This window comes from Oryzias latipes, chromosome 6 (genome assembly GCF_053564925.1).
Source record: "Oryzias latipes strain Hd-rR chromosome 6, Olatipes_Hd-rR_3.1".
NCBI classification, from domain to species: Eukaryota; Metazoa; Chordata; class Actinopteri; order Beloniformes; family Adrianichthyidae; genus Oryzias; species Oryzias latipes.
In genome coordinates, this window is record NC_136242.1 from 1,129,744 (window position 1) to 1,140,519 (window position 10,776).

The 10,776-nt window shown below is 41.0% G+C and overlaps 1 protein-coding gene across 2 annotated transcripts in view; it reads left to right on the top strand.

Annotated features, from left to right (window-relative positions):
• galnt18a (UDP-N-acetyl-alpha-D-galactosamine:polypeptide N-acetylgalactosaminyltransferase 18a) overlaps window positions 1-8,478 on the top strand; it is a 267,871-nt gene extending 259,393 nt beyond the window's left edge. For both annotated transcript variants that reach the window (XM_023955406.2, XM_023955408.2), the window contains exons 11-12: window positions 1,225-7,477; window positions 8,206-8,478. In XM_023955406.2, coding sequence (XP_023811174.1) covers window positions 1,225-1,371 — 147 coding nt within the window. In that variant the 3' untranslated portion in view covers window positions 1,372-7,477; window positions 8,206-8,478. The remainder of the gene's footprint in view (window positions 1-1,224; window positions 7,478-8,205) is intronic.
• The last annotated feature ends 2,298 nt before the right edge of the window (window positions 8,479-10,776 follow it).

The following is a 10,776-nucleotide window of genomic DNA, read 5'->3' on the forward strand; positions in this document are numbered from 1 at the left end:
GACCATCCAGTGTCTAGAATGTTCTAAGAATGTTCCCTTTGGATTCTTTGGATGTGGAAAAACAACAGTGGTGAACTTTAGGAAACTAACATGTGAATGGATTTGACATTCATTCTAGTTTCCTTGTTTGTTTGGACACAGATTTCATTTATACTTGATGATCTGGAAGAAATCCAAGAATCTGGACTACTTCACTGTTCAGTAGCAGGAATTTCTGTCTGAGTCTCACTACTGGAAGTTTTGGATAAAGATGATCTGGATCCATTTGGGTCAGAGAATCAGATCATTAAAAATGAACAAATATCCACTATAAATTGTATGGTTGTTAAAATGAATCTTAACACTCCTATTCTAAAAATAATGAAACAATAGGCCTATTGTGAAGAATAAACTGACTGAAAGGATGAAGAGTCTGGGTGCAGCCTGCCTTTGCCTGATGAGGAAAGCATGCATGCAGAAATTTACTGTTAATGACACTACTACGGTTTGTGACCAGATCAGCTACACTTGAAGGATACAGCAGTCATCAACTTCTTGCTGCAGTTTTTCATTCCTGGAGCTTATCAAAAAAAGATTCTTTCTTTTGAATTCTTTAACAGCCTCTATGCTCAACATGGGTTGACCTGTACAGGTACTGCAGGCTTTTGGGTGGTCGGAGCCCATAGAGGGAGCACAGGTGTGTCTTACAGTTCACTTGAGAATTATACGGTTACCTTTAGACGTCATGAAAATGGAACGTGCCATTGTTGAGTGTGTGGTATCGTGAAGATAATGTAAGTTACAGGCACTTTTGACATATGTGTGATGCTGTCGTAGTGTCCTTACACCACACTCTAGTCTTTTGTGTGTCATTAGGTGCGAGTACTGCCACATAAACTACACTCTGTCTAATTTCCTTGTAGTTGATTTCAACTTCAGTTTGTAATAAAGCACATCACAAAAAAGACATCCAGTTGAGTGATGGTTACATCCAGATCATTAATCCAGTTTGAATCCAATCAGTCCAAACATCCCAGATCTTCTTAGTAGGCTTAGTGCTTCTGCATCACTGTGGCTTTGATGGTGGAGGGGCTTTTTGTTTTGGGACGTCTCGTCCAGTGGTCCAGTGATTCCAGTGACTCCCTCATCTGCAGAGTGTTGATGCTGGGAGGTAAATGAAAGCTGCAGGCCTGAGGTCCTGCTGAACATCTGTCACTCATCACCCTTGTTTCTCTCTTTCTGCAGGGCGGCTCCATCCAGAACATCGAGTCTCAGCGCTGTTTGGAGATGGTCCAGAGCAGACAGTCAGAGTTCACCTTCCAGCTGGCCATTCAGGACTGCACTGGTCAGAGATGGACCATCACAAACATCCTGACTGTCCTGCCACAGTGAACTTTCTCAAGAAACGGAAAAGGAGATGTCGATGACGATGGACCTATTCTTAGCTCAAATCTGCCTGTAAAATGGGAGCTTCAGACCCACCATCAGTGAGTTAATGAGCATTTTATGCCACTGACCTAAGAGAGGAGCCGCAGATGGAGCCGACACTCCTAAATTTCCTCAGCTGCAATCAAAATGAGGAATGTGACGAGCTCCTGTGAAATCACAGGAGCAGGCTGCTTCCTGCAGAACGCACCTCTGATGGATCCTGCCGTTTCCGTCAGGTTCTGAGCTCCTGCAGTCTCATCCATAATCACCATCATAAACTCAGCATGCATGGTGATTCAGATGCCAGGCAAACGGCTGAGCTCATTACACAAATCCAATGATGAAGGCAGGTTATGTCTCGGGCCAAGGAGCTGCCCGCTTCCACAGCGTTACACAGAGGAGACAGACAGACAGGCTTGATTTAAAGAGACACCGTCAGAAACTTTGTGCTTCACAAGCTCCAGCTGGTGCTTTTGAATAAACTGCATCTGAAAGAAAGGCGGCCAGACCAGCAGGCGCCAAACGTGCACGTGGAGACGGAGCGGATGATCCATCCAGCAAAGCAGATTTTAAAACCCCCGTTATCTGCTCTGACACCTGGGTAATGCTGTTAAGAGGATGAAGAACACCTAATTTCACTGAAAGAGCAACAGCTTGCAAAAACCTGCAGCCACAGCCAGCTTTGAGTTTGGCCGGGGGCTGATGACAGGAGTTCCCCACAGGAACCAGGCTGCTAAATGTTCTGGACCTTTAAAGACATCACTACACAGGCAGACCAGGAGCTCAAACTTCCAGAAATAGTACCTGCCTTCAATCTGAGACATGCTGTTCATATATGTTCATGAACACCCTGAAGAAGGCAGTGGATTCTGCTCAGTTCATGTTTAAGTTTAAGCTGCTCTGAATGTCACAGTTTTACGGAGCCTGGGATCTGACATGGGTAAAATAAAGAAAGAAAGCGTTCCCACAGAATAATATTTCGTTCCCATGGAATAAGTAATGCGTGGGAACGGAATAATACTCTGATAGTCATCAAACCCTTAACCCTTGTGCTACCTTAGATGACCCCACCCTTCCATTGGTGTGTTCTCCTACCATGACAAAGGTGGATAAAGGTGGAAAGATTTCATGTAATCCATGGACACCAGTGAAGATCACAAATCATTGAAGAAAAAAGGTTCAGAGCACTGTCTGGTGGGTCTAGATGACCCAACTCCCAAAGTTAAAGTGCCTAGAATAGCACAAGGGTCACAATCAGCATCAACGCTGCAATGAAAATCTGCCAATGGGGTAAGAATTCATGGCGGATTTCTTAGAGGCCTGTTTTTGCAGTCAAGCCTCTGAGCTGCAGCTGTTGGCAACAGAGTTCAAATGAAAGAGAAACACTGGAATGTGTGGGATCTGAACTACCTTTTGCCATCTGAAGGACTTCCATTTTGCTCCACGAGCTTCTTCCTCACAGTCCAAACATTTGCCTGATGGTTTCCTCTCAACCTGGTCCCAGAAAGGAACAATAACCAGTTTAGTTTCTGACAGAAAGTGGGAGAAAAGTTTGCAGCCAGAAGCTGAACTGTTACTGTCGCATTTCAAACGTTAGAACTGATCTTTCACTTGACAGAAACTCCAGGATGATTCAAGGGTCAGGTTCTCTGCGGCAGTGCAGAAAGGGTTCACAACTTTACAGTCCAGCTTTACTCCAGTCCACACTGCTGCTAACGCAGTAAAACTAAAGGAAAAAGGAAACCTGCAAAAACTCAGTGGTACCTGTGTGGTTAACCTCCTAATTAAATGAACCTTTAGGTCTTTTGTTCTGTCCTGCTGTGAGAAAATACACAGGACTGACGCAGAAATGTTTCCAATTTATAGAAAAAATTGACTTTATTGGTTAAATGCTATAAAACATTCAACCAATTGTTTTCCTGTTTCTCTTACTTTATAGTATCTTCCGGCATTTTTGTTTTGCTGCGTAACTCCATCTAAAATTGTTCATCTATTTTAACCATTCAACTATTAAAATATTTAGTTCTTGCAGCTTTTTCCAGTTCTGACTTTTGGTCCTTCAAATCCTTGAACTTTTCAAGATATTCCAGGATTTTTGCCTCCATTGAAATACATGGGGAATCCTTGGTGCCAAAGCTCGCTGGTTCGATACCTGGGGCCTGCATTTTTCACATATATTTTTTGTTTTGTGCTGTTTTCACTTTATTTATGTTCAACTTTGAGCATGTCTTTATTTATTTATTTGTTTATTGGCAGTTATTACCCTTTAAGTTTCATTTTCATTCAGCAATTTAGCATTCAACCCTGAATTTTCAGCTTTTCTTGTTTAAAATCACTTTTCGCAAAATCAAGTTAGCAAGTAGTTTTTTTATTTATTTTGTGTTAAACTTTCTGGTTTCTTGATTCCCTCCAGATTTGTGTTTTCTCATCAGTTTAAGTATATTTTTCTAACGTTCTCAGAACTGTTGGAGGCATCTCAATGACTTTTCTGAGAGATTTGGTTTAGAAACCTTTTTACACTGCCATGGCATGGGAGTGAAACACTAACTCAGTGACAAAGGGACTAACCCACATGCAGAAGCCCAGCTCTCTGCGACGTGACCCACAGACGAGCTGCAAAGGAATCAAGCATTCTGACCTGATCTGGGTCACAAAACCACTAAATACAGACTGGGCCAGTTCAGTTGATTACCTCTTGTTAGGAACTGAGAAAAAAGTTGTGCTAATCTTTCACAGAAGCCCACACATCTCTTTTTTCCTTACGCTTCCTCCCTGACAGCTGTAGTGGTTTTTCGAAAGTGGGAGCTTTCATCCTAAAAATCTGAAAAAATAGAAAAACAGGCAGAAAAGCACAACATTTGAGAAAAATGGATGGTAAGATTATATTGATAGGACAAAAGCAATAACAAAAAGTTCATTTAAATGACCAAAAGCCAGACTGAGGTTTTCTCAGATCCTCAGGCAGCAGAAACGCTTTTCCCTCTCTTCATCCCTGCATTGTGCTTCCTCGTTATAGCCGTGTGACTCCCATCTGGAGTGAACTAAAGCTACTGTGGGTGGAACAACACCATTAAGCACTTAAAGAAAAACCTGGACGCATGTGAAGGCCTCTCCAGGAGAATCATCTTTTCTGCTGCAGACATGAACGCAAGCGTTCCTTTGATCATCACAGCGCTTTCACACAAATAAACCTTGAACAAAGCGCTCTGCATTAAAAGCTTAACGTGATAAAAACAGTTTAATAAAAAGGTGAATGAAAACATAAAAATCCTGAAGGTAAAAAGCATGTTGGACCAAATGCCGCCTATGAGTCGAGTTTTTAGATTGAGAACGACTGCGAGCCACAGAAACCCGTCGACCCTGAAAACAAAAGCTTCATCTCAGTCATGTGGGGATGTTTGCTTTCTACAAACAAACTTTCAGCTAGACATGGAGGATTGTGGCTTCACATTCCGACTCCACAAGAAAACATCAGATCTGACAAATAAATGTGTCTGTTTTCAGGGACTTGCTTTGGCGTGGTTAACTATTCAGTCATTCATTCACTCATGTTGTAGAAAACGTGCTTGTCTTCAGTCGGCTGCATCTCTCAGGCCTGTCTTTGAAATGTCACTGTTTCTGTGCAGCAGTCAGTTTAACTGGAGAACGTTATAGACGTGCTTCAATCTCGCTCTTTGAAACCAGTCTCCAGGCTGCTTCCATTTTTATCTGCAGTAGGAAAAGATGAGCCTCCTCTTTTTGGGTCTGGACTCCTTTTATAACCATTAAATCTGCCCGCAGTCTCACGCGTTTGTTTGTTCCTGTTTGTAAGCTGCAAGAGCAGGAATGAGAGGACTTCTAATCCAGAGAAAACAATAAAATTATGAGCTCATTGCAGATGACAAGCCGCTGTGCTGGTTATAGAAGTGTGGTCAGAAAAATGTCAGTGATTACTGCTGGAGTGTATGTGACAATGATTCTTTTTCAAACTCCGGAGAAAGGACGAGTTTTTAGAACAATTCTGTTTGTCTGAAAGTCTGAACACAGGTGTGATGTCCCAGTGATTTTGGTGAGGTCAGTATGGCTCAGATTTTTGGTAAAATACATGAAGTATGCTCAAAAAGCTCAAATATGTTTATAATCACTTTTCTGAACCAAAAAATATGAAGCATTTCAGGTTTTTTCTCCAATTTCCAGCATAATTCCTCACGAGACGCTTAGGGGAGGTAGACGGACATGTTTCCAGCTCATGATGCTCAGCACACAGAAAGCAGCTCCTTGCTTCCTCCCCTCTCAGCTCTCCTCCACAAGTCTGAAGCTCTGGAGTTTAATTTGTGAGTAAATTCCTCAGATGTGATGGAACAGTGTCAGATTTCAGGGCAGAGTCATTCAGAAAGTGATTTGCCGTCTTGTCACCCGTCCCTGCCTGCGGATGTCTTACCTGTGCAGGTGTGAGAGAGCTGTGTTGTTGGTTGTTTTTGCTGATTGTACACTGGTCTCTGTTATCTTCTTCACATTTTCAGCCCTCCAAAGGTTACACCCTATCATGAAGCTTTAAGCTTGCTGAATCAATCCCTCACATGTTCCATCCAGCCGTCAGCAAACTGCATGAATCCTTCAAACACTCACACGGTTGAATGATTCATCCTAGTCAAGTGGGATTGTTCATTTCCAGTTACTCAGCGGTGTAACTTGTGGAGGACTGGAGCTGTGCCCTGTTTCTTCTGCCAGCTACTGTGTAGCAACTCGAACCAAACCTTGGCGTTTACCTCTACTTCTTTTTGTGGCTCAGGCTTGTAGATCCTGAAACTTTGAAGAGTTTCTCAATTTTTGGGAAGTTACTTTATCATGTGAAGAAAATGTCCAAGCTATTTTGTTAGTATACTTGAACTCCATATTTATAATCAATGGAAATAAAATCTAAAGATGTCAAAACCAGGTTTGTGATATTTTCTTTTAGTGATTCTGACATGTTGTTGTGTTCATAGAACTTTTATCCCTTGTGCTATCTTAGATGACCCCCCACCCTTACATTGACGTGTTCTTCCTACCATGACAAAGGTGGATAAAGGTGGAAAGATTTCATGTAATCCATGGACACCAGTGAAGATCACAAATCATTGAAGAAAAAAGGTTCAGAGCACTGTCTAGTGGGTCTAGATGACCCAACTCCCAACATTAAAGTGCCTAGAATAGCACAAGGGTTACAGACCCACTCTGATGAAAATGTTGTTTTTGGTGTTTTTAGAGGACATAAATGAAAAAACTTAAGCTCACGATTGCATTTCTTGGTATTCTTTTTACTTGAATCATTGTAAATCTGGAGCAGAAGAAAAAAGGCTGTTAAAAAAGTTTATGGTTGTTACGTATAAACTTTAATCAGAGGGCCACAGTCTACCCGCTCTGCTCCATTCTGATGCATCCACAAATACATCCATGAACATCTTTGTTTTTCTCGTCTGAGCTGAAATCTGGATACAAACTGTACGGCTGGATGTTCTGCTATTGCTCGCCATTTTGCCATTTTTGTTGTAGCGTTATTGTTAGGTTGGGGGTGTGAAAGGCTGTAAGCTAGCAGGAGAGAGTGTAAACAGAGAGCTCTCAGCAAAGGGGAAGGGAAGGGAGGGAGGTCGCTCCATGCCAGCAGTCCTGTCCACAACTCAGAGGTGCATCTCTATGGTGTCAAATTAGCGCCTAAAGTATTGCACATCAAAACAGTAAAACCGTGCATCAAAACTCCAAATCTGTGAATCAAAATGCATGGATTGAGAACCAAAACCCACAATTTGCAACCAAAAGCTATAACCCAAAGCACAATCCTATTTCTCAGCTGGCGATTTGTTTTCTCGCCTTTCTGAAATCCCGTTTTTGAGTTGCAGTTTTATTTTGAAATTGTCTTTTTGAGTTGCGCTTTTATTTTTTGAGTTGCGCTTTCATTTTTTGCGGTTTTGATTCTAAAACCTGTCGACACGTAAAAAAAGTGACATGTCAGTCAAGGGGAGGGAAGGCGGGACATCCCTGATATCCAGAAGCTCATTGGCTGCCGAATAAGACCGAGTCTTACATCAACAGACCAGTTTAGAATGTGCCGGTAAGTTTTTCAAATCTTTTACTATATTAAACGATCAAACTTGTACTTTATTTAACCAGAGGACGCCAGCACATTCAGATGAGGAGCTCCCCCAGTAGCTGCTAGTGAAAAAAGATGTTAGAAAGTTAGATGTTGCATGAAAAACTATCACCATTGTCCTCCCGTGTTAGCATGCTAGCTAGCTCAATGCTAGCGGGGTTTCCAGCTCTTTTCATGACTTTTATGGATTAAACAAAGTCGATTTTTTACCACAGTGTCAGGATCAGTCATGTAAACCTGGGAATAATTGCCCGTGAATTGTCACTAGGATTAATCAAAGATTTTTTTTCAAGAAGTACATTCATGTATAATTCATAAGGTTTCTCAATATATCTTTAGGGATTACAGATTGATTGAACAAAGCAACATATTGCTGTAAGAAAGTGACACCTTTCCTAGTTTGGGATCAAGTTCATCCCTATTTAAAAAAAAAAAAAAAAGTAAAATTATGATTCAGAAACACATTATTTATTTGAGGTACCAGAACAAATTTCCCAGGGGTGGGATCAATAAAGTTTTTCTGATTCTGAACTGTATTTCCAAACCATTTTATTCTCAATCTTAAAAATTGCAGGTTCACACAGGAAGTTAACTCTCACAATATGCAGCTACTGAGTATCATTTAAGGTATATATATGTATATATTCTCTCATTTTAACTTTCTTAAATACATTTTTCTTTGTGTGCAGGATGCTGTGGACATTGGACGACAGACTAACTTAAACCAGGCAGAGCAGGAAACTGTTGGAGTTGTTGTTCCCTCTGTGGCTTGTCCTCTCTCCTCTCAGACCTGTTCAACCCTTGTGGGACATCGGAAAACCATGGTCAAGACATTTACATGTCTGTACTGATCTATGCATGTCATCTCAGCAGGATGTAACAAAAACTAACAATGTGAACAGATCTCATCTGCCTTACAAAATACTGCCCCCCTTAAGAAAATAAATGGCTAATAATCACCACTGGTATTTTGTAAAGCTTCATTTTTTAATGTGTGACCATTGAATGTGTTTTGTACAAAAGACTGATGGTTTTGCAAAGATCTTTGAAACACAGAGTCAAGTGTATTAGATTCTGTGAAATTCTGAACCACAATTCAGAGAAATTAAAATAACTGTTTTTAAAACTCCTCAAAAGACCTGAGGTGGAAAAGTCACTGTTTTCGTGCAGGCACTGAGAAATGGGAAGCAGACAGTGTGCCTGGGCATGTTGTCAATGCAATCATGGTCAAAATGGACAACTATTTTAAATGCTTCTCTTTCAGTTAACAGGAGATGTCTGTGAACCAGCTGGACAGCCTTTGCATCACACCAGGGACGTCTTTAGGGCCGGCATCTGGAAAGAAACAAAAACAAAAACAAAAAAAGAAGAGAAAAATTAAGATTAAAATTGTTTTCTTTACCTTCAAGAAGTTGTAGACACCCATGTTGTAGCTGCCTCAGTATTCCTGCCTTTATTGTTATGGCATGCATAACAACGGCCCTTATAGAAAACAACAGACATACAGCAATAGTCCATTTTTAAAATTACCACCCAATTAAATAGACACTGATAATTCTATTGATGTCTAATACTGGAATAATTTTAAGGGGAATAAAGCATGTTTTTGCTGGTCTGCTACAATTTACTCTGCTCTGATTCACTCATACCAGAATTCTGCCAGTCTGCATAGTGCAGACGCATACATTTTGTAAATATGACACAGCAATATTGTTGCTCTGTTCAATAATTCCCTCTGTCTGTAAACCCTGAAAAATATTGAGAAACCTTATAGGTTTTAAACATATTTGATTAACCCTAGTGACTATTCACGGGCAATTATTCCCAGGTTTACATGACTGATCCTGACACTGTGGTAAAAAATCGACTTTGTTTAATCCATAAAAGTCATGAAAAGAGCTGGAAACCCCGCTAGCATTGAGCTAGCTAGCATGCTAACACGGGAGAACAATGGTGATAGTTTTTCATGCAACATCTAACTTTCTAACATCTTTTTTCACTAGCAGCTACTGGGGGAGCTCCTCATCTGACTGTGCTGGCGTCCTCTGGTTAAATAAAGTACAAGTTTGATCGTTTAATATAGTAAAAGATTTGAAAAACATGAAAAACTTACCGGCACATTCTAAACTGGTCTGTTGACGTAAGGCTCGGTGTTATTCGGCAGCCAATGAGCTTCTGGATATCAGGGATGTCCCGCCTCCCCTCCCCTTGACTGACATGTCGCTGTTTTTACGTGTCGACAGGTTTTAGAATCAAAACCACAAAAAATAAAAGCGCAACTCAAAAAGACAATTTCAAAATAAAACTGCAACTCAAAAACAGGATTTCAGAAAGGCGAGAAAACAAATTGCCAGCTGAGAAATAGGATTGTGCTTTGGGTTATAGCTTTTGGTTGCAAATTGTGGGTTTTGGTTCTCAATCTATGCATTTTGATTCACAGATTTGGGGTTTTGATGCGCGGTTTTACTGTTTTGATGCGCAATACTTTAGGCGCTAATTTGACACCATACATCTCCAATGAACTCCTGCTGCTCTGCAGAAACTGCAGACTCCAGTTGGCTCATCCGTGCTCCTGTTCCTGACCGAGTACCTCGTCTCTGCTCCTACACCTGGCTGTAGTTCCTGTCTCCGGCTCGACTCGCTTCCCTGACTGTCCCCCCAACCACAGCTGGATGAAGCTCGTCTGCTGGACTTTATAAATGTTGTTTTAGATTTAGATAAGTTAATTCTTCTCTAAGAGTTCTGGTAAATCGCCTGTCCGTCCTGGGGGAGGATCCCTCCTTCATGTGGGCACCCCTGAGGTTTCTTCGTTTTTCCCGGAATCCGGTTTTTTTAGGAGTTTTTCCTTACCACGAAGGGGGGTCTAAGGGCAGGGATGCCAGTATAGCTTAGTCAGTTTATAAGTTCATTTTAGTATTTTCCTATTGAACTCTTTGTATTCATGATCCTTTTGATTTCATGTTTTACTTCAAAGCCCATCGAGACGACTGTTGTTGTGATTTTGGGCTATACAAATAAAATTGAATTGAATTGAATCCTAGAAAACTACAGAGGTTTTTTTATTTTATTATTTTGGCTAAAAACAGCATTATCAGAATTAAAAGGCCACTGGAAACACTTTGATATTAGATCAAAATGATCCAAGTGGGTCTTACAAAACTTACAGATCTAAAGACCCTGCATGTTTTATCAGGACTCTCCCAAATTCAAACCTGAGTGAAGAAGTACTCCCCCAAACGTTTCATGGATCCTATTATTGT